The sequence below is a fragment of the Pseudopodoces humilis genome, chromosome 8, assembly GCF_049639895.1.
Source record: "Pseudopodoces humilis isolate 2021_Gansu_Grassland_sample_001 chromosome 8, ASM4963989v1, whole genome shotgun sequence".
NCBI lineage: Eukaryota > Metazoa > Chordata > Aves > Passeriformes > Paridae > Pseudopodoces > Pseudopodoces humilis.
The window spans coordinates 79,432-103,985 of record NC_142207.1 but is presented as its reverse complement, the minus strand read 5'-3'; the positions used below and the strand labels follow the sequence as shown (position 1 = coordinate 103,985).

At 37.2% G+C, this 24,554-nt stretch overlaps 1 protein-coding gene across 16 annotated transcripts in view; it reads right to left on the bottom strand.

Moving 5' to 3' along the window:
• The window catches only part of BAZ2B (bromodomain adjacent to zinc finger domain 2B), a 114,487-nt gene that overhangs the window by 68,709 nt on the left and 21,224 nt on the right, over positions 1–24,554 (bottom strand). For 13 of the 16 annotated variants that reach the window (XM_088058757.1, XM_088058749.1, XM_014249498.2 and 10 more), the window contains exons 2-3: positions 22,651–22,729; positions 20,368–20,410 (exon numbers count right to left, since the gene is read on the bottom strand). The exons of 1 other annotated variant lie outside the window; for it this stretch is intronic. In XM_088058757.1, coding sequence (XP_087914883.1) covers positions 20,368–20,410; positions 22,651–22,653 — 46 coding nt within the window. In that variant the 5' untranslated portion in view covers positions 22,654–22,729. Of the gene's footprint in view, positions 1–4,742; positions 4,982–20,367; positions 20,411–22,650; positions 22,730–24,554 lie in introns of those variants that run through there. 2 more of the 16 variants (XM_088058753.1, XM_088058755.1) reach the window with 2 other exon arrangements.

The window sequence follows — 24,554 nt, the reverse complement described above, 5'->3', positions numbered from 1 at the left end:
TATCAGTTTTTATTTTCATGCCTAACAGTTCATCTTAAGGACATGTTTCCAGTTTCAATGTAAAAGGCCACTCTTCCGTTCCCCACATATCTTTTGGTTTTTAATATTCTGGTTATGAGAATTCAATAACTTGGGGTTCATTTGCACTGAATTCTAGTACTACTACATCTTGTTCTACAAAAGTAAGACTTAGTATTTCATATTATTACTTCAATTTGTGAGAGCACTGAGCAAACTATATACAACTACCTCTAAAATTATCAAGTATTATTCAATCTTTGCATAATGATAATCAATACAACATTTTTTAAATACAGAGCAAAACCTCTTGATTAGGGTGGCTCTGAACCACCCTAAGAACAGGAACCCACACTAGAAACCCTATGCAACAGTAGTTCAAAAATCAATAAAAAAAACCTGGGACAGCTGAAGTCAACGCTTTTTTTTTCCCTGTGCTTTTCTAAAACCTGAATTTCAATCTGTCAGAGGCAAATTTTCTGCTATTCTGGTGATATTCAGCCACTCAAAAACTTAGCTCCTGTTTAGCCATTGTATTGTACACCTCTTCCCATGGTTCAAAAGCCAGACTTGGTATCAAGCTCAAGATCATGGCTTAGCTCCAATTACAGACACCAGCAGAGCTAGCAAAAACACCTACAGAGGGGGAGTGCCCTGCTGAACCTCTCATGGCAAAAGCTGCCTCTGGGAAAAAAGACACAAAGGAATGACTGCATAGAGAAAACTTCAGTTCATCTTTAAAAACGTAATCTAAAGGAAAAGTAATTTGGGGATGAAATAACTACAAATCCAATGCCTATTTGGGTGTATAAATGCCATGCGTGTCAGAGCAAGGAGCTTAGAACTAGCCCATGGACACTGCCCTGTAAGAAAAAAGATGCTGAGAAAAGGGTTCATTTACCCTGCAGTCCTTAACTTACAGACCATATATACTGTAACAAGTAAGAAGGGGCAAGGATGGTAGCCAAAGTCCTTCCTAACAAATGGTCTGGAGACTTTTTTGGCATTTTTTGTTTGGTTAGAGTTTTTCATCCTAACAATTTAAGTTATTATTCTATTCCTTCACATTCTGCTAAAAACTGGTGAGAAATTATGTGCACCAAGTCAGAGTTCCAGAAAAGCTTCAAGAGAAACAATCTTTTTAATGTGTTCCTGTATCAGCCTCAGGCTTTGCAATGGGTCCCAATTTTGTTTTAGAATAGCACCAAACTTCAGTCTCGTTATTCTGCTGTTAATATCATTTTACATTTAAACAAAAAGAGAAAAATCCAACCATCTAAATGGTACATTAGGTTCTCCACTGCCAGCAAAAACTAGTTTTAGCCCATGAGAGAGTGAAGAAGTCTATCATCTTCTCACATCACTGACTTAGTTTTGGCACCTTGACTGAAAAACTTATCATCGAGGAATACCAATTCCTCAGTTTTGAATTCCTAAAAGCACCTTGCGCTGTCATCTAGCAGGAATGTAATAGTTCCCACTAATAGGCTGAGACACAGATAAATGGTTTCCACATTTTCCTGCAGGTGCACTCCTATGGTTCTTTGGAAACCCAGAACCAGCTCTTGAAGGAAGAGTTACATGCCACAACAGCCACTGTTCTGAGTCAGCTTCGTCACTGGCACCCACCCCCTTTTCCAAAATACCTTCCTTATGTTATTTGCTCATTGTTTCTTCCACTTCGAAAGGTATAATGATTTTTTTAAAACCTGAGACATTTAAGCAAAACAAACCCCACCCCCACCCTCCAAACCAACAATAGAGTTCACTAAAGTTTAGGTAAACAGAGTAACTAGAAGGGAAAATAATGGGGGTCTTAAGATACAAAGAAATAAAATTAAGCCTCAAGAGAAGCCACAGCAGGTATTAGTGCATCAGAAGACTATTCTGGCTGACTCCATACACAACATTATTTTTACAAACCAAGCAGATGCAAATCTGACATCTTGATGTTATTTACAAGCGTGAATTAAGTGCTTAGACACAAAAAAAAAAAAAAAAAAAAAAAAACCTGCCAGATTGTATTTTTTTTTTTTCCACAGACAGGAAAGAAAGAAGATAATAAGCCATCCATACTTCCATCTTCAAAACAAAAGTACTGTATCTAGATATCAAGCTCTAACAAAGCCACATGCTAAACATTACATTTTCCTAGATGCTTAAAGAACATTGGTTAAAACAGAGTTAAAACACAGGTGCCCTATTTTGCTGTACCAGGTGTTGTTTTCTTGCAAAGCTTTAAAGGTTAACAGTGATACACATTGCAATAAACCATTCTTTCGAAATTTAAAGGCACTCTGCAAAGGCAAGCAGTCAGTGACGGTCATATCTGACAGGTAAAGCTGGGGCTGTCTTGCAGTGTGGGAGCAAGAAGCCGAAGGCAGTCCCAACTCCTGCCACCCACCACTCAATTCAAGAGCTCCATGGGGGCCTATGGCTGGGCCCAGGGTTAGCATCTGCCCTTCCCTGCACAGCAAAACCAGCTGTATTATCCCTTGGCCACTGCTGCCTCCCAACACTTCCCTTCCCCCACGCAAGGCAGCTCCTGCAGCTCCCATCAGGGCTGTTCTACCTGTTCTGCAGGAATCAGGTTCTGCAAATTAAGCAGACGCTTGAGCCAACAAGGTCAGCTGTGAGGCACCAAGCTTTAATAGTCTCTTCAGAGGTAGAATATGTGAAAAGATTAGCAAATAGCAAGGGAAACCTTTTCAAAACACCCAGATTGTGGGACATTGGAAAGAACTGAGCAGAGGTACAAGAAGACAGCTGGACAGCAAGAAGTCTGCTGGAAGACTACATATGTTTTGCTGGTCCTCAAACTAGGCTATTTCATAGACAGAGTCAATACTAAGCACTACTGTAACTTATATGGAATATCATATTATATAAAGTTTCTTTATTAACAGCAGCAATTCAGTTTTTTTTTAAAAAAAAAAACCAAACAATGGAATCTTGTTTGTAAGAGACATTAGTACTCCAGGTCACTGGGCTTCCAAATTAAATACCAGTATTAAAGGGATTGTAAGGGAGGCAGCATGTGTATGAAACCTATGCTGTCCTGTGAAACTTTTATCTTTCAGTCAGTGTTCTCAAGATGAAAAGGTCATAGTTTCAGAAAGAATGGCACGCACTCCTCAGCAATCCTCAGAATACAGCACAAGTATTTTGGGGAAAGAACAGTTCATATCAGTGCCTTCCAAATACTAGGTCTTCACGACCTTGCAAGAAAAGAACCCTTTAAAAAAGTAATACACTTTGAATCCCTCTTCCTTTTTCCCCATGGCATTTTTCCTGCCTTATTCTCCTCAAAATAGACCTGTATCTGCATGTTCTAGCCACCCCACTGTCCACACCCTTTTCTCTATAGCTAACAACTCATGTGAACTAATAGGTCAAGCATGTCCAAAAACCTCTTTCTACCTCAACCTGAAGGAACACTGTTCCTCACCTATTTTTCTCACGGAGTGAACGAAACAGATATCCCATATACGCTAATTTGTAAGTTCTTTAATAACAGCTGCATCTACTAAAAAAAAAAAATAATTCTTTCTTTTAACTGAATCATACTTCTCCATGTTTCATTTTTGGTTCCCGTTTCTGTTAACATACTGGATATGTCCTGTTACTAAATGAAATTGTACATCCTTTTATTTCCATGTAAAATATGATAAAAGAAAAAGTGGACTTTTGAAGTGCACAAATGATTTTGGTTAGGAATTCACTACAAGGTTTTTCATACCCAAGTTTAAAAAAGAAAAAAAATGTCTTTGGTAGCACAAGCACAATATTATTTTATTATTAATTTATATCAGAACTGCAAAATTTAATTTAGCATTTTTCTAAACCTCTACAAAATAACTAAGAATATTAATTGGTATTATATACTACAGAATGCCAGTAACATTTATCATGGTCTGTACAGCAGTACTGCAAAAGCTATGCCATTTATACTAGCACAACAGAAGACCAACCTTAAGAAAAATAAAATCATTGTAGACCCATTTAACAAGCGAAGTAAGACCAAAACCACTCCATAACCACTGTTTTACACAATATGAAATCTGTTAAGACTGATACTCTTGAGAAAAATAAGACCACAATTGCACACCAAGTGATAGCTCACACTCACCTGGTCCTCAGCAGCAAGAGCCGAGAAATTACTTGAAGTAAAAATAACAAATCAACTCTAATAAACACAGAAACAGCACTTACAAAATCCTGTAAGAAAAGCTGACAAATGGGCTGTTTTGTTTTACATAAAGACTAAGTCTGTTAGAGAGAAAACAGTTCTGGAAGTGATAAAAATACGAAAATACCAATACTTCAGAATTTGCAAGAAACACACATTCTTTGTCACTGCATGTGCTCATCAGAATTTTTCATAAAGTTAATACATAGCTGGCTAAAACCTAAATAGACTTCAATGGTTTGTGGTTTTTTAATCTCATGAAAATCAGGTTTTTTGCTCATCACTACTGTCAGAGAAGCATTAAGAAGCAGTAGTTACCTTAGAATTTTTTTAAAAAAAAAATTGCTACTCTATATATTCTTTTTTTATTCTTCTTCAACCTATAAACATTTCAAACTATTAACCCAGGGAAGGCTGGGGGAGTAGGTGCAGGGGGTGGGGGGGGCAGTGAGGAAGGAGGGGGAAGGAAGCACAGAAGAAAAGCACTGAACACTTAGCATTACAGGAGAATAGATAAAGAACACGAACAGCTTACTGTGGAGAGGGGTTTAATCAGGAAGTAGCCATCATCCTGTCGCTACAGAGCAGTGACAGCACTCCAAAACAAGCCGAGGGTTGGGTCCTGGATGTTTTTGTTGTTTGCTTTCTTTTTCAGTCAAGAAGGAAGAAAGCACACATGCTAACATGTCCGAGTTTGCTGAGCTCAAAGGTCTCCAGATGCCTACTGTCAAAAGCTATCCTGAAAATGAAACCCAAGCAAGCGTTGACAAAGCTGTATTTAAGGAAGCATCTAAAATCTACCACAAGCTCCCTCTGTGTTACACACAAAACATGGCTGTCTTATTCAGAGATTAGCAATTATTGTAATGAGATACTGTCGGAGAGGGTCAAACAGTGCTTCCTGCAGTTTACACATCTTGATTTCCTGGTAAACAAACTGAAAGGCAGGTGGAGCACTTGGATCACCAGTAACACAGCTGCTCACAGACCAAAAGCAGCGCAGGTGAAGTATGCAGCTTTATTTATGTACTTTCATTACATGAGAGGAAAAGGTAGCAGAAAAACATAAAACCAACTGAACTATGAAGGAAATTTTTCCCAGACTGTTATGTAAGCATCAGTGCCGGGCTGCATAGTTTTCTTGTTTATGCCAAGCCCAAGGAAAATATCTTTATTTTCATATAAATGATGCCTAAGCGTGCGCGCACACACACACTCTCCAGAACACACTGCTGCCCAAGTTGTTTTGGTATGGTAAAGTGCTATGAAACTATACCCTGTAACAACCCTGGAAAAATCTGAAACTGAGGAAAATCAACTCTAATCACTGCATGTGAATTTAAGCATCAACCTCCAAAAAAGGGGCCAATTAAAGAAATCTACTAATAATATGCAGAAATCATAAGAATTAATTAATTAACACAATTTTAACAGAAAAAAATTCAAACGCCTTTTCTTGAAACTGCCAAAAATTTTTTCTTCACAAAAAGAAATAATCTCCTATGGACTAAATGCATGGCAATGATTCTGTGAGAAGAGATTATAGGTTGTTCCCTATCTATAATAATTTCAAAAATTAATTTCCACAAGCTCCAGTTTCATGGTGGAACTGAAGAGGTTACTATGAAAATTAAAAGGTAAAAAGAAAAGGTAACCCCCAACAAATAAACAATAACACTCCCCCAAAATAAAAACTTTGACTAACAGAACAAAAAGCTCTCTTTTCCTAAGAAACTAGAATAAAGTATTTGGTCCAAAAACAGAATACAAAATTTCTGCTAGGGATAACTTATTAGATAATCTGTTGATACAAGTAAAACTGTTACAGTGACCTAGAATAACAGCACAATGGCCTGAACCACAACATGTAGTCCGAGAAAAATCATCAGTATATCTGGAGAAAGATTCAAAGGCACTGGGGGCTGGGGGGGCAGAGAATCAATCAATGAATACTTCCTCCCTCCGAAATGCAGCAGCATCAAAGACAACCTAGGAAATACATCAAAGTAACATGTCTAAACAAAAAAATCAAGAAACAACACACCAAAAGTTTCTAATAACAATGTTAGAAATACATTGCAGCCATTTTTCACAATCAGGAAAGAAACAAAGGAAACCTATGGGAAAAAAATAAAGAATTACTGGAAAGATCATGAAATATGAAGGGGTGCATCTGTATCAGAAAACTCTGACAGCAAAAAATGCAGCCTCTGCCAATGAAGGAGTGATTCTGTCCTCAAAATCTCCCAAACAACCTAAGATATATTAAGAGGGATCTCTGCAATCCGAACAACACACTAAGAAGAATTTTGCAGGCTGTGCTTGCTACAGATGTAAATAGTACAGCTACAATTTCCTCATCAAACACTTGCATATTAACTCTATTGCCTTAAGTGAAACTACACCAAAACTTCAGCATTTCATTCACACAGTATCTTGTTCCTTGTCTTTCAAAAAAGCAGTTTTGTCAAACCATGTGCAGTGTTTCTGAAGACAAACAGTAAAATTTCAAACCATCAAACGAGAAAAGCCTTTGTGAAAATAAGGAGTGTCAGCAGCACACCTCACAGTAGTCTTAAAATACTTTTAAAAAGCAATATATGTTGTATTTAATCAGGCTAAGTTTGGTACTGGTATCACTGCAAACAAGCTTTCAGTGCAAGATTTAGAAGACCATGATCTGAACCATCAGTAGTATCAGAAGTAGTCTGCTAGTATCAGAAATTTGCATGCTAAAATAAAGCCATGATGAATTTGATTCTTGTATGACTCTGGGAGAATAACATAGAATAGTTCTATGTGTCAAAATAATAGCTCATAAACAATAATTTTTCTAAAATTGTTTCAATCCATATTGCTATTCGTAATGTGAAGAATACTTACTGTGGAACAGCTGTTTAGCATTGACAGAGAAATGAAGGAGAGAGAAACAAAAACATGCCACTGGAAGTAGCAAAAGAGAAAGTCCATACTTATTTTCTGAACCCCAGACTCAATCAGACAAGTAACCGTGAAACATTAAAAGCACAGATCTGGTTTCTCCCACTGTAGTCACCAGAGAAGCTAAATATGCTGAACTACATCCCACTACCTCCATGTTAGTCAGCAGGAGAGAAACAAAGATTCAGCAGCTGTTGTTCTAAGACAGAAGTTTTACAGGCTACCAAAACACCTCAGCTTCATGAAAAAACTACATTTAAAAAACTGGTCTAATATGACACAATAAATCAACTGCTCCAGCTGTATCTCAAATACGCATCAGTCCCTGCCGTCATGAAATGGCATGGCCTCAACCTGTGGAGCCCAACCAGATAGTTATTGTCTTTGTGAAAGATTTACTTTTTTTAACAGTATCACTTTCTGTGATAGCAAATTCTAAGTATAAATATGGGTACTAAATACAACTCCAGCTACAGGTATGATTAGGCAAACTAAATAAAAAAATTAAAATCTTTACAAAACAATACATATGATAACAGTAAGTAAAATATTCAAGTATTCCTCCACTGAGATTTCAAACACTGCCCATGGGAACTAAATCTTATGGTCATAAAGAAGTTACAAAATCCTGAAAACTTTATCTACTAGATTTCAGTCTATCTAGGACTATCTATATTCATTCAGGTAGCTCTACTCCACACATTGATTTAGAACTCAGTTTACCCCATGTTAAAACAATATAAAAGAAGTTAAGCCATGAATGTTGCTTACACACACTTGAGAAGAACACACAATCCTTACAGAACCCGTGGTGAATGCTAACAGAGATTTACATTTTGCATCATAACTTGATCCAGCTTCAAAACTGTTGCAAAAATCACATTACTTCATAGCAGAAATACTTGCTCAAAATAGCAAACATTTATGAATACAGGCCCAATACCTGAATCCAGCATCATCTGTGAACACAGCCTCCATCAATGGTGCTGAAGAGCATAAACCTCCTGCAGTTTATTAAATCAACATGCTTATTTATAGAAGTTACAGATGCAGTATTGGTCTGTCTTTTGCTTCTAGCAATTTCAGCTGGAATCCCCTGACACTAACTGCATGGACCAATAAGGAAGAGACAAAAGGGTAATTCATTACTTAAGGAATGACAGCAATTCTAAATCATCTTTTTATTCAAGAAAAACCTAACAAATTAATAGAAGTGAACTCCAACTAAAGTACGAAAGATTATGAGGAAGAGGGGAGTGTCTACAAAGGATAGGCCCAACAACCAACTTTCCTCCCCTCATTCAGCCTGCAACAGAAGTCTCAACCACCATTTACTCCTCAGAGACCTTCATGGAACAGCACACCAAACAAAAATTGCATCCCCATAAATTCAGACTCTGACAACATTTACAAGCCCCAGTACCACTTTTTCCCTACATATGCTACTGTACAGAGCCCACTCTTGAGTTCTCCTGTTACAATGAGTACCACTAGTAGTCACTGGATTGGTCTAAAGTTTGGTCTCCAAACTGAAAACAAAGATGCACAAGAGACAGACTACCTTACTTCAAATAGTTTCTCACCACCAAGAACAACTATGTCAACCAATCTTTAAAACCCATCAGCTGACAGTAAGGAATCTGCATCCTTACGTTGGTTATAGCCCTACCAAAGCAAAGGGAAAGAGGTGTCCTCTCTCAGTGGGAAGTGAGGTAACAATCTTCCCTTTGCCCTACCTCCTACATATCCTGGTCACATTTATGGGTCATACTGCTCATGATTTAGCTTTTGTTTCAAAGGCCCTTTGGTTCTTATTGAATTGTTTCCAAAATGCATGAACATGGCACCTGTCAATTTGTTTCTTAAACAGTACCATGGACTTGAAAGGAACACAGCAGCTACCAGTGAACCACCACTCAGAAAGAGCCATATTCTACTCTTTTTAAATACATCTCTACCAAAACCCTAGTAAGTACAGAATTGTTTCAGTCCACATAAGAAGTCACACAAAAACCCAGAAAACCAGCTTATTATTTATATTACTTCAGTGCCCAAAATCATTCTTCATGCAAGCTCATTATCAAAAACTAATCCCAGAACTACTAAAAATCCCAAACTATCACTTATTTAGTAGCATTTCAAACATTTGCCTCTGGATTTCAAGCCCACAAAGAATATATACATGGAATAAATATTCAAAGAGCATAGAAAAAAGACTGAATTAAATAATTTCAGTACATTTTAATTTTCTTGTATCAAAGCTTTCTTGTATGCTCCTTTCACTCTTAGTATTTTGATTATCAAAATGTCTTAGTATTACTGAATGGTTTCAACTAGAAACTTGGAAACCAAACAAACTAAACGATATCAGGAGCTTGCATTGTCCTATGTACCAAAACATGCCATTTCATAACAGAGTTGATATATCTTACCATAAAGTTTTGCTAATATTTTTCAGTATAATCTAATAAAATGTAGTCATTTGAGTTTTATGAGATTTGACACCAAGATGAGGCTTATTTCCATGTTCTGCATACATTACTATCATCCATTTTAAAAAGCATTACAGAAACCAATATTCTTAATTTTATTTACATATATGTATGGGAGGGATAAATTCAGTATGAACTGCTATTTGGTCAAACAAGATTTTGGTGAAAAGATCACATAGGTAGCAAATGTGGCAGAGAAATGCACATAGAAGGAGGGTTAAACTGCTATTTTCCACCAAAAAAACCACTAATTTACCAGATTGGAAAACTGAAAACAAATCATTTTGAAACGGTAAAGATTTTTCAGAAGTTTTAAAAGCTTGGAACAATAAATATATTCTTTATCTATCATCGAAGTATACATACACAGACCCTCTGAGAATACAATACTCATTTTGCTGCAGAAGAACAGACATTGCATAACAATGAGATTTGCTAATGAAATCAGCCGTCAACCTGGAATACATTTGTATTAAAACAAGACCTCAGTGTCATTTTCTTTTTGCATCATTTGTTCTTTCTCTCATTTTTCGACCTTTCAAATATCATGTCCTCATTTCTCTGCTTCAAGTACAGCAATACCGCAAAATATTTTAACACTGTACGTACAACACTTTATTTTACAAAATTTTTTTCTCTGCTTACTGCTAAATGTAGGTTCTAATTGCATAGCTTCCATCAGCATTGTTAACTTAGCCTTGAAAGAAAAATCAACGGGTACTATAGAAACAAAGGAGTTTTACTTCCTTTGTGAAACTGCAGAAACATCGAATAAAAACTGGTTGTCACTTTCTATACTTTACTTTCATAGTTCTATTTGCACACCTCTTAATACAAGAATTTAACAGAACACCACATTTTAGAAAAATACCCTCTCTGTTAATCTAATGATTAAAGAGGACAGAATTTAGCATCCTTACATGAATACAAGTGTATTTTCTTTGCTTGAACAAGCAAGACCATAATGAAAAAAAGTAGAACAATCCAGCAAGTTCAGTGACAGTATGTAAATGTATGCACTATACATAACAGGTCCATAAAACACTTCACTGAAAAAGAGATGAATACAGAAAGGAATTATTCTGCTACTCAGAGGTGAGCATAAAAATTTAAGAATGACGAAAGTATTTTAAAAGACATTTTTCTCTTGCTATACTAATATCTTATCTTGGTTTTGCAGGTTATATGCTGTCTAATACTTCATAGATAAAAGATTTTTATGTCCCTAGCTCCAAAAGTATTAAGCCTATGTTTTGAAATCACCCCATAACTATTGAAATTAGAATACATTTTTTCTACTGTTCTCATTTTACAGATTTATTTTTTTTTTCCCCCAATTTAATTAATACAAGTAACACATGGTTACCATAAGGTACTATCAAGTTAGTATTATTGTTGGTAAGCTCCAAAGTCATACCAAAATCTAATACAAAACGTGGAATAATTGTCTGGTGACTTGTTTGGTAGGGTTGGCGCTTTTTTTTTTTTTTTCCGCAGAAGCAGCGGGGAGGAGGTGCACAGGTCACACATGACATGGTGTTTGCTTGTTCTTTTTTTCTAAATTAACACTGCAAAACCCTAACTCCGTTAAAAGGAACGGGAAAATAATTACTTACACTAGTATACAAAAATTGCACACAACTCTCACAGAATAAATGGAAGTAATTTGTAATTTATTTTGTCTGGGGAAAGTAAGCCATTTTGTCATTTTATAGTTACAACCACCATCACAACATCAAAAAAACCCAAAAGACCACCAAAAGACCACTGAAAAAATAGAGGAGAAAAATAATTACATGTCAGAATATGGACTTAAGCATCCCTGGAGCCAGTTGTATCAAATGGTCTCTATACAGCCCAGGAAGAATACCATCAAGATACTGGACATAATGAACTAGGTAAGTAACTGAAAGCACAAAAATTTCCAAAAACTGTCTTCATATGTGCTCCACTGCTAAGTTAACAAGCACCTATGTCATTAAGAACCTTTGAAAGCTAAAGGCATAAAACACATGGACTTTATCTTCCATTTCTCTCAGTTTTAAAGAGATGTGGCTACAGGATACAAACATCCAGGCACATGCAGTATGAAGAGGTCTCAATCTCATTCGTGCATTACCACATTCTAATAAAAAGATGAAGAATATCACACACTATCAAAAATGCTGCTTTCAATTATGAAGCGTTTGTCCTTCTGCAATAAAGCCATCCACATTACACCTCAAAATGACTGAAGCTGAAGAGATAGAGGAGGCACGATTAATACAAAAACAAGGACTATATGACCTCCAGGCTCTGAAATAAAGGAGCTCTAATGCAACAACCTTGACCCTTGAAAACAATAGGTCATTTTCTTCTGTGATAAAGAGTGATTGCTTTCTGAAACGCCAGGAATTGTCAAGCAGGCTAAAGAGTACTGCTGGCAGATGATAGTTGTGAAAAGCTTGCACTTTTAACAATTACTTACTGCCATGTAGTATAGATCAACAGTCCAATTAAGCATCTTCTACAAGATCTCACAGGCCCTTAAAGCCACATACCACAGCAACTGACATCACTGGTTTTATTAGGGATCAATCTAGTGGCTATGGAACCTAAGAATATAGAAAACTGTCAAATGATACAGTCTTAATTCAAATGAGAAAAACAAGATATGCAAATTTGCTGTACATAGGAAATATGTGATTCTGGTACATCGCTGTTGTCACTAGGCAATCATGCATATACCTTAAGCACACAACATAAAACTTCCCAACTCACACAACTTGGCATAAATTTTATAGGCATGAGAACACAGAAACCAGTTAATCTACTAATAAAAGTGAACCCTTATTTTAAAAGCATAGACAAGAATACAGATGAAACCATATCAACACCACACAGAATAAGATAATGTCAGGTACTAAAACATATATGAATTTTTATCAATAAGAAAAAGCATGAACCCAGAAATTTATTTATTCATAGTCTCTCTGAACTCTGAAGAAGCTACTTCAGTATATAGTCAAAAATTCTGTATTTTGCTGCAATACATCACAGACATAGGTGCTCAGCGCACAAGCATATTCCAAAAATTAACACTGTCCATTTTATAGTGTTTCAAATATTCCAGAGAATATTCATAAACATATACACGTTCACATACAGAATGTGCACATCTACATCTGGAGTTTGCATATACAGGTTTTGTACTGTGCTGTACTTGTAGCCATACATATGCACACTAACATCTTCACTTTCAGTATTACACAGGGCTCAGTTAAACGCCATTACTGGCACCTCAATGCAGAAATTGTAAGCATCCTTGAAAGCTTACTTTTTACTTATCAATAAAGCAGGCGTATTTTTTTTCACAATGAAATACCACAAATTGTATAGAATTATAATGACTACTGTTTATCTGCTTTTAGGGAGTAAAACTGAAGGACAATTTATGGAAGCACAGGAGGAACTCCTGAACACTGGAAGGTCACAGGCTATGCGCTGAGCTGCTATGCAAGTGTCTATGATGCTGCAGAGCTGCCATTTTTCTTCCTTGACAAAGCCTCCATCTGCCACAGAGCCATTTACAGCCTCCGAGTCAGAATATCAATGATTTCCAACCATTCTGCAAGTCTGCTTTCACCTTGACATCACCTCTGTAAAACATCTAAAGCAGATGATACATATAACCGTCAACTACCTCTAAGCCCATACTTTATTCAACTGATAGGCATTTAAGCTGTACTCTAATACACCAGATCTTTACTTCCTCTGAACTGTGCAAGAATATGAAAATTCCAAATTGCACACCCTTTTCATTATTGTGTTTGCCATAAAGAAATTACCTTTGAAAAACTTAAAAAGAAAATCTTTGACTATTGACAAAACATGCAAAAAAATGAGTTAGACAACATCTGCATTTACATTATGGACATACACATCATCACAATTTGCTACATTCTTTCCCAAATAAACAAAATATGCCTGGTATGATACTTACTACACAGAAAAAATTATCACAGCCTCACTGAAAACAGCGAAACTACTTTCAGCTCTCAATGTATACACAAACTGATTCTTAAAGGAAAAATTCAGGTTGGAGATGGGTCAGAAGAGGAAAGAGAATCCTGGCTTGCTGAAAGAATACCTAATGAATTAGGTCCTCAGACAAAACATATGATACCTGGATTGATAAAACCAATCATATACACATATACACACACATATATATTGATAGGCATTAATATTTATACGCACACACATACGTTCTCTGTCAAGTACGAGAACATACGCTCCATCATCAGGATCATTACAACATGACCTTAATGAAGACATTCATAGATAGCAACTTTTGGAGTCTCAAAATGCAGGTGAATGTCGGTAATCTAGACTAATTTTAAAACAGGCAAAGTTGCAGCTTGATTTTATACTGAAACTGAGCCGTGGAAGAAACCATTTTGTATTACAAATATGTATGTAATCATTTATGATCATATAGCCAGAACTTCAATTACTGCCATACAAGCCCTCAAGATGTTAAATACACAGGAGCAAAATATTTGAAAGCTAGATGAACCTTGCAACTATCTTTATGAAAAAAATACTTTATAACACCTATAAAGTGCATATTTTACAATCTCTTTTGAATAAGCAAATGCAAAATTATCGATGGTAGTCTAGGTAAATAGCAAAATAACCCCCACATACAATACACCTCCCTCCTTGAACTCATAGCCCGTACCAAGACCAGACTTTCTGGAGCTTCCTTGTGGTGAATTAGTCAAGTCCTATTTAAAGAAGCTTTCTAGTTGAAACAGGGACTCAAGGATACTCAAGATGAGTTACCTGCAGAAAAGTTCCTGAAGATTTATATATATGAAAAATGTATCTGTATTTTTATATATGAAAATATAAGGCGGTGACAATTTACAGATGGAAAATTATCTTTTCAATAGTCAACCAGACATGTCGTCTTAACCTGAACATCTACACTTCAGGCTACTGTATGCTAAGACTCTGAAGTTTATTAAGAAAAAGTATTTCTCATTTCCTGTAAGTGGGCAAAGCTTTATTTTTAAATGCTAAGAACATTTCCTTCTGTAAGAAAGCCAAAGCAAACAAAATGGAAACTCTAATCTAATCACATGCACTTGGAAATATTTCTGAACTTTTACACTTTTGAAGGAACTGTAAACAACACAAAACACTTCCCTGTACAAACAGAATGTTGCTGTTGCAAAGAGAAATCAGCTGGTCTAAGCAACACGGCAATACTACCAAAAACTGAATTTACATCTGAGCTCCTCCAGTTGTCATCTGTACAGTAAAGTTTAACAAACCTGCCCCATAGCAGATAACCATTATTAAATCTGGTTTGCAGCAGAAGCATTAACAGAGTTGGGAGTAATTCTTACAGAAATTGGGTCAGTAAAGGGGTTTTGTGTTTTGTTTTGGTTTTTTAACTGCCTTCCTATTATAACTTAAAACACATCAAATGTAGACTATTGGTTTAAAAGAAAACTGTAATAAAAAGCAGATATTCCACAGAGAAACACGCAGTTAGTTAATTCTTTCCTTGACACTTTCAGTCCTTTTGTAATTTTACTTTTGTAATTTTAATTGTTTGATCTAGCATGTTAATTGGTTTTAGTCAATAAAGGCATCTAAATACATACAAGCAAGGATATACAAGTGCACACACACTAACCATATTTGCAGAAAACAAACAGCAATAAACTACTTCCAATTTTTTAATAAGATGATTTTCTAAAAATACCTACATAGAAGTTATAAGTAGAAAAAAATAAACAAATGCCCTGTGCTTCCTTTACACTCAATATAATTACTCCAAGCATGTAAAACTGTTACAATCATATTATCTTTAGTTTCTTAGTTAATGTTAATTGTTAGTATACTAAAGTGAAGATATAATTAAATCTCTAGGTGTTACACGAGTATGAAGTAAGTAAATTCTCATGTTCTTTGGGGGACAGCCTGTTTTGGAAGCTTTTAAATATTTTCTGAGCTTGCTAAGTGTGTACCTCCCCACACTGTCAAAAAACCCCGAAACTGCTACTTTTCAAACATTATTACCACAAACCATCAACAGCCTCCTTTTATAGTCTCAGAATGATTCTGTTTAGAAGGGACCATAAAGCTCATCTCATCCCACCCCACCCCCTGCCATGGCCAGGGACACCTTCCTCTATCCCAGGCTGCTCTAAGCCCCAATGTCCAACCTGGCCTTGGACACTCCCAGGGATCCAGGGGCAGGCACAGCTGCTCTGGGAATCCCATCCCAGCTCCTTCCCAGTCTCCCAGCCAGGAATTCCTCCCCAGGACCCCATCCATCCCCACCCTCTGGCAGTGGAAGCCATTCCCTGTGTCCTGTCCCTCCATCCCTTGTCCTCACTCCCTCTCCAGCTCTCCTGGAGCCCCTTCAGGCCCTGCAAGGGGCTCTGAGCTCTCCCTGGATCCTTCCCTTCTCCAGGGGAACATTCCCAGCTCTCCCTGGATCCTTCCCTTCTCCAGGGGAACATTCCCAGCTCTCCCTGGATCCTTCCCTTCTCCAGGGGAACATTCCCAGCTCTCCCTGGATCCTTCCCTTCTCCAGGGGAACATTCCCAGCTCTCCCTGGATCCTTCCCTTTTCCAGGAGAACATTCCCAGCTCTCCCTGGATCCTTCCCTTTTCCAGGAGAACATTCCCAGCTCTCCCTGGATCCTTCCCTTCTCCAGGGGAACATTCCCAGCTCTCCCTGGATCCTTCCCTTCTCCAGGGGAACATTCCCAGCTCTCCCTGGATCCTTCCCTTCTCCAGGGGAACATTCCCAGCTCTCCCTGGATCCTTCCCTTCTCCAGGGGAACATTCCCAGCTCTCCCTGGATCCTTCCCTTTTCCAGGAGAACATTCCCAGCTCTCCCTGGATCCTTCCCTTTTCCAGGAGAACATTCCCAGCTCTCCCTGGATCCTTCCCTTCTCCAGGGGAACATTCCCAGCTCTCCCTGGATCCTTCCCTTCTCCAGGGGAACATTCCCAGCTCTCCCTGGATCCTTCCCTTCTCCAGGGGAACATTCCCAGCTCTCCCTGGATCCTTCCCTTCTCCAGGGGAACATTCCCAGCTCTCCCAGCCTTGCTCCAAAGCAGAGAGGCTCCAGCCTTCATATCACTGTTGTGGCCTCCTCTAGACCTACTTCAGCAGCTCCACAGCTTCCTTGTACTGTAGGCACCAGAATTGTTTTGGGGGGACTATAAAAACAGAGATACCTTTTCCATAACCAAATGCACATTTACATGAATTCTCTGCATCTTTTTGAGTAGTTACATAATGTAAAAAGGCAAATACAGCTATGTATTTGCTATGTAGATGCTTAAGCTAACGTTTGATGAGAAGGGGGAACAGCATACCAATACACTCAAATTGCCATAAAACCATACAACTACTTTTGTTAACCCAAGTTCACCAAATTTTTCTTCTTTCTTTCCTCAGTACTCTGTGAAGTGTATTCCAACTTACTTCACTTGCGGTTCAATAACCCCATTTTTTGTTAATTTTCTTTTATTTTGAGATATGGAAGCTGCAAGCGATAAAGCAGATGTTTTTATAAAAGTAAAAACCGTTTGTCTAACTTGCTTGTTTCTGCAAGTCTTTTTATTCTACTGCAAACAGGCTATTACTTATCTACATTTAAATTTCAAGTAAGGAAAGCGTTTTTCTTGGCAATTTGCTTTCATATTTTAGAACCAGTAACCGAAATACATTAAATCTTTCATGGGTCTGACTCACACCCATTTTTTGTTTGCTTTCACACTCCTAGCCCCCAATTCCAAGTAAGCCACTGAATACTTTTGTTATTGTGAAAGAAAATTGGGTAGTTTTCAAAGCCTGTTAAATCCTTATTTAAACTTCCTGTAGAACACCTGATTTCTGAATCATCTAACATCTTGCTCCTCTTTGCTCTTTTTTTTTCCCCCCTCCACCCTTCCCTTCCAAAAACTGGAAAAAACATCCTCAGGTATAGACCTCACCTATGAAGATGCTTCTGCTCGTTGCCATACTCATCCAACACTAGTATCCCTGTAATGGCAACATCTCTCAAAAATTTGCCTTGTCATCACGATTTCTGTCAAAGAGGCCTCTCTTCTTAATTGCCTAACTTTACTCCAGAAAATTTTGCTCTGCCAAGCTGATCTTTTACTCTGAATTCTTGGGTTTTTTGTTATAGCCATTAATAACTTGTTTAGTTACAACCATATAGTAAATTTTTTGGAAGTCCTATCTGCTTAACTTTCAAGTATTGTGTCAACAATCTAAATTAGCTGTTTCTGCAAATAAATTTGGACTGTTAAAATCCACCACTGCTGCCTTTTGTAACAAATAAAGAGAACCACATTCAGGAATTAAAATAATTTTAATTTGGGGACTAGTAATTAGTATCCACAGGAACTTCCTATCTAAAACGGCATCATTGCAACATGAAAAATCAAAAAATATCCCACCAAACAAAAAGACCAAACACCAACACCACAACTGACAACACAGAAAGAATTATTACTTGCCATTTTTTCCCAATCTTTTCAAGTTCTCCCTTCATCAACCTATTTGTTAAAACCCCAGGTGCATGGAAGTGCCATTTCTTTGTTTGGACAGACGGGTTATTATTGCTTCGTAGTGAAGAGAGTATGTTCTGTAGGCTAAGGAATTGACTATACTCACAAGAACGTTAGAGATGATTAAGGATACATTTTTATTATTATTCAGAGATTTGATATTCGTTATGTCTCAGAAAAGAATTAAGTATGGTTGGATAAACACACAAAGAAAATAAACTGGCACACTGAGTAGAAAGCTGTAACACTGAGTAGTTAGCTGTTGGTACTAATAGCCAGCATCAAAATTAAGTTTGTTGAAAGAAAGAGATCTACACCTGGCTATTATTTCTCTTGTATTTTTTAATGGCTACAAGAAAACTCATCAAAAAGCATAAAACTATAAATTCCTCCTGTTTTTCTCCAAATGCATACTTACAAGGAGGAAATTCATGCATGTCAACTTGACCATTTATGGAGCATTTTTCTGAGTACGGCACTCTTTTCTTCAGCATTCATTCTGATGACTCCACATAGCAAGGGTGGTCAGCTGCCTCCAGCAGCAGTTATCATTCTATGCTTCTAGGCCCAGGAAAAACTGCCCCACAGAGGACTTGTTTGTAGATAATAACTCCCAAATCATTAAGGAGAAAGGAACCCTTGTAACACTCGGAGTGTTCAGAAGTCAGGACAAATTTTTAACTCCAGCGATGCACCTGTATTCTTAATGGAATGGTATCTCCTTCCCAAGGTAAAGGACTTTTTTAAAAACAAGATTTCAGAAGTCAGAAAGTCAGCAGGTTTAGCTTTTCAAAGCCAAACATAGAGGTAATGTTTCATACCAATTATATATTTCATCCCCTTATCCCCTGCAAAAGTGGAAGCTTCTTCTAGAAAGTTTCTACATCCTTCCAGTCACTGGAGGCTGGGAAAGTAGCACTCTCAGTACATCCCAGCAAAAAACGTTACCTCGTTAACAAAAGAAGGGTAAGCTTTTATTAAATGAAGGCTTTTTCACTAAAACCAGCTCAAGTTACAGAAGCTGGTAGTACACTACTGCATTACAGGAAGTTTCACAATATCTGATTCTGCACTAAATATTAAATACTAGATAAAGCCTTCCTATTTCTGTCTGTTAATGCAAATTACTTAATGACTTTCCTGGTTCTGCTTTTTATTTTTATAATGGTTCAGAATGCTGCTCATGATTTTGAAATAGCAGGCTCTCATACCTCCCACCCTTACCTGCTCTCCTATCACTGCCTGCTCAGCAATATAATCACTAGAAAACTGCTCTTTCGAGCTTTACTTCACTTGATCCTTCCTGTTTAATAGATCTGCTCTCCTCATATTAACCTCTTGGCTCTTTGAATTTAGTAGCTGCTGATGGTGCTCTTGCCATTCTCATAAACACTGTATTAAGACATACTAGTGGCTGTCATGGATTCTTCCACATTAAACAGAAAGCACTTCCGAAACCTGATCTTTTTAAATTTAATCTTACAAATAATTCTAACCAGCATGCAAGAATTATTGATTTAGACTTTTCTTTCCTACTGTCAGTGCAAATTTCACCTCTGATAACTTTACAGTAAAGTTACATCTGGGATGAGAGCCAGAAGGTCGCTACTGAGACATCAGATTCCACTGTATCACCCAGTCTAGTAAAACAAGAAAACTCATGTTCAGCACCTAGCAAAATACCACATATTCTCTGACTGTGCAAAATGCCTTTCAAAGTTGCTAAGAACCAAATTTAGAATTAAACTCCCAGCACAAACTCTCAATTAATTTTAAATACTCTGTAAATTGTACAACAGACATCAAAAGTACTAAAAGGTATACAACACTAAAATTACATGCTATCAAATTTATATTTCAAGCCTACATACAAAGTAATCCAGAAAGAATGATAACAGTATTATGTCAATTGTTAAAGGACCTTCTTAACAGCTAAACCTGAAGTCGCAAAAATAATTGCACCCACGGACTAAGAATCCATAAGTTTTAGCTGAGGCTGTACTTAATGTCTGGCTGAAATCACAACCTGGATGAAGAATTTAGCACTAAGCCATTCAGTAAATAATATTTTCCTTTACCCTGTATGAGTCATGCTTCTCAGAGAACTATCAGAATGCTTACTGCTACAGCTTACTTACTATGACCAGCGTGGTCAGTTCTGTGACATTGCTGTTCAGCCACCTGAAAACAGAAAACAACTGATGATCAACTGAGTCATCAAGTAACTTTTACAAGGAGAAAGACACATCCAAACAGAACACTAAAATTTATCCAAAAAAAGTATATGAGGCATATCCAGCAAACGGAAAGCACTGTTTCCCGCTGCCAGCTACGAAGCCATTACAAGAACAGTTGAAGATGAATGTTATACAGTAACACTTGATTTGTTTGCAACCATCTGTTTAACTACACATACCCATTTTGCCATACCTCTTTGATAAACACAGTAAGCACAGTGGGCCAAAGGAATCCGTCAAAATGCAAAATAATTCCCAAAAATAATGGAAAATCTCAAATTTCTTATAATGGAATCAGAGTTTCATTCCATTCGCAATGTTCTCTAGCATGTGGATTTCAAATTCTCCTCATGCTATGAGAATTCAGAGGCATCTGTGTCAGTACACAATCCACACATATTGCACTGAAAATTTAAAATTCAAAATAATTTTCAACACTTGCTTGGATTGTTTACTTCCCAGACTTTTTTTTTTCCCCCTGGGTAGAGCAAGTTTTCCTAAACACCTAGTTCACACACAATGTATAGGACACCAAAAACAGTGCAACAGACGCAACATTTCCATTTCAGAAAAATGTTACTTGCTATAGTAGTAGAAATCCAATACTGTTGGGGTTTTCTGATATACATTTTTTCACTGAAGACATGCAAAGATTCAGTGAAATTTTACAGCGTGGTACTTAAAAAATATCTTCTGTAAGACTAAACACGGACTGGCTTTACAAAGCTTAGAGGTGCTCCCTTCAGCTACACTGACAACTTTAACTATGCAAATCAGCATCATTTGCCTATGTATGAAAATACTAGAGTAAAATGGCATTTCAGGATTTTTCTTTGAGTTTGCCTTGATTGGAGATTTTAGGCTGAGCATTTTTCAGAAAACAAATGTACAGAAAACCAGGTATTTTTACTCTAGATCTGCTTCTACAGCATCACACTGCTGGGAGCATAAAGCTCACCTGTCTCACAGTGGCACAAACAAGAAAGCACATTCATAAGTTTACACAGAAGTTCAGTCATTTACATGAGCAAGAACTTCTTTAAGAGGCAAGCTAGCTAATTTAAATCTAGGGATGCAGCAGTTGAGTCAATAGCAGCCATAGTTTGTTTTTTTTTATGCAATCTTAAACTACAACCTGTAAATGTGTGGGCACTAAAGCCAACTGCTTTTTTTGTTTATTCTGGCCACCAATGTCAAGCTACACTCCCAGGCCTGCAAGGAAAGCAATAGGTATTCTCCCTTGACAAAGGACAGCCACGAAGAAAACATTCCTCACAACAGTCAGTGACATCATCACGAACCTATAAAGGAAGGGTATCACGTTTATTCTCTCAAGGGGAAATCTAAACATTGATGTTCTCCTTCTCTACCCTACTGCCATACTTTGATACCACCAAAAAACCCAACCTACTGGAACCAAAACAAGGGAGGAGACCGAAGATACCACACAGTAATTACACCACTTAAACAATGGGAGCAAAACATATGAGAGAGGGGAAGCTTAAAGAAATATGCATTTTGTTACACTCTCAATCATCATGCTGGCTGACTACAGCCCTGAACTGTCTGCCCAAAAGCAGAAAACAAAGTCATATTTCTTTTCTTAAGCTGGAAATGTGGCATTTCCTGCATTAACTGAAGCTCAAAGCTCAAGTACTTGCTCTCAGCTAATATTCTGCACATATGTTCTACTTCTGACTACATACATTTCTGTGGCACTGCTAAATTTGGGGTTTGGGATCAGACCTAAAGGCAGTGAACAGTCCCCCAAAACCTGAACTTTGGGACAAAGGTTAGTGGTTCAGCAGAGGGCAGTTAAAAAAGCTCTTCGGATTCCTGCTTGCCAATAATGATAAACCAGCTACTTAAGCACCCAGCAGACAGGGATACTGCACAGTCACAGCTTCCTCAGCCTTGAGCCAAGTCATGAAATAGTTTTAAAAACAGGCTTTACTATGGTTCCCTAATTAAAAGCACACAGACTGGTTTTGGTCCCAGTGTCCAACGTAGGGATTCAATAGCAAAGACACAATTTGGCACAAACTGAAGGAAATTCTACAACACCAACTTCTCCGTACAGTGAAAGAAAAATACTCTAAAGGACCAAAGAATATTGTTTCAGATTAAATATGCTTTTTCTTGGCATAACTGTACACACACAAACATGAAAAACTCAGGATTTACCATTTAAGTGTGCAATACTGGAAGTCCTTGAAACTTGTTTCTTCTTCCTTTCAGTACTCCCAGTTATTCTATTAAAGCCCTATAGAGAAATATTTTTGTGGTTTATTTTTTAGAACCAATTATTCAAAAGCGTAAAACAAAATATCCTCAGACATAAACAAAATCCTAATGCAATTTAAGAATAAAAGGCCAGAAACAGCCAATATTCCACACTCAGTAACAATGGAGAGAGGTGTAAGTTGAGTATTTAAAATAAAAAAAACAGAAACTAAAAAATCGAGAGTGGTCAGTGAAGAATGGGACATTTAACATGGACAAGAGAGATTTTACGGTTTATTTTCAAATTTCAACATTGACTATGCAACATTAATGTAACCTAATCAGGCTTCCCTGCATTATTTCCCTCACTGTGTAAAAGGTAAAGACAAAGGAAGCTTCCTGTGCTTAATATTAGCATATAAATGGAGCTAATTAAGGTTTACTTCAGTGGGAAGACAGGATGAGGTGAATTCCCACCTTTGTTACTCTTATCAGTTTGCAAGGTGGGTTTTTAAGCAAAACTAGAATAACTGGTTTACATTCTGACAATGGCATCTTCTCATTTAAATCGAAACTTAGTATCTGAAAGCACCACAGTATGCAGCAAAATAAAATGGTTTTCAGAAAGCTATGAGGGAAGACATTTTCTATCTCGATGGCAATTTGCTTATTTCTCCAGTGCAAACATACCACAAAAGATGTGCCTGTCTTCTCAAAACTTAGTGCCCCTTTTAATTATATTGCAAACAAAGACTGAAAGAACACTGTTTTCAGATTACGTTCTTCCTGGTTTTCGTAATTCAGGACTCTGCTGTGAAAGTTTACTGTGACAGGAAAGCTAACAAAGTTGTAGCATTTATAAGAGACTGGGAAAGTGAGATTAGAGAGCTGTATTAATCCTCTTCATACTTATATTAATATATGTAACCAATAGTTCTTGAAAGCCCCATAGAAAGAACGTTTGATAAAATGAGGGGCCTTTATTCCCTTAAACTTAGCTGAACATTTGAAAAAAAACTGAAGTAAGTTTCTCTATGTAAGGCAAGATATACCATTTCTGGTAGTTTTAAAAGGCTTAGAAGAAAAGTCATCAATACCTACTAAACACTAGTACAAGTCAATGAATTTACTGAAAACCCCTTCTACTGGAACAGTCAAAAGGAAGAAAGAAGTCATGAGCCTAAACTACAGTTTTAGAAAAGTACTATGATTTTAAAAAACACACACACATTTTTACAGTTTTTTTAAGACTTATCTCCTCTGGTGAACTAATGTTAGAGAACCAATCATTCAAAAAAACAGATTTAGAACATGATCTTTTGATCAACCAAAAAATCCCATAAAATGTTGGATCTGCCAAAGCAAAACCACCCCTTATGATTTTGAGAACTGGTAATTCAACAGGACTTGAATACCAACATATATTATCAACAGTATTGCATCTTCATATTTATACACTAGTCGGTATGATGAACATTTAAGCAACAATTGCTTCCCCCAAGACTTTGCGTTCCGGGTTTAATTTCACTTAAAAGATTTATATAGTCGGGTTTTGCCTGCCTGCATTTCTCCCCCACCCCCTTCTATAAACCAGTGAACCAGTATGGAAAGAGAGCAGAACTGAAAACAACTTCTGGATCAAATTTACTTCCTTCCTATCCCACATCCCACAATTCTTCTCATAATGGATCAAATACCACCTTCAAATTTGGTTTCCTTCTCCAATCTTTACGTTTTTCAGCTTTTCAGCCTAAAATTTTTCTTAATCAGCTTGACTCCATTTGCTTGAATCCTGCAATTGCTACGTTCTTTACACATTTTTCTTGGGAGCTTACGGACCATGGGGCAGGAGTATGCAAGGAGGA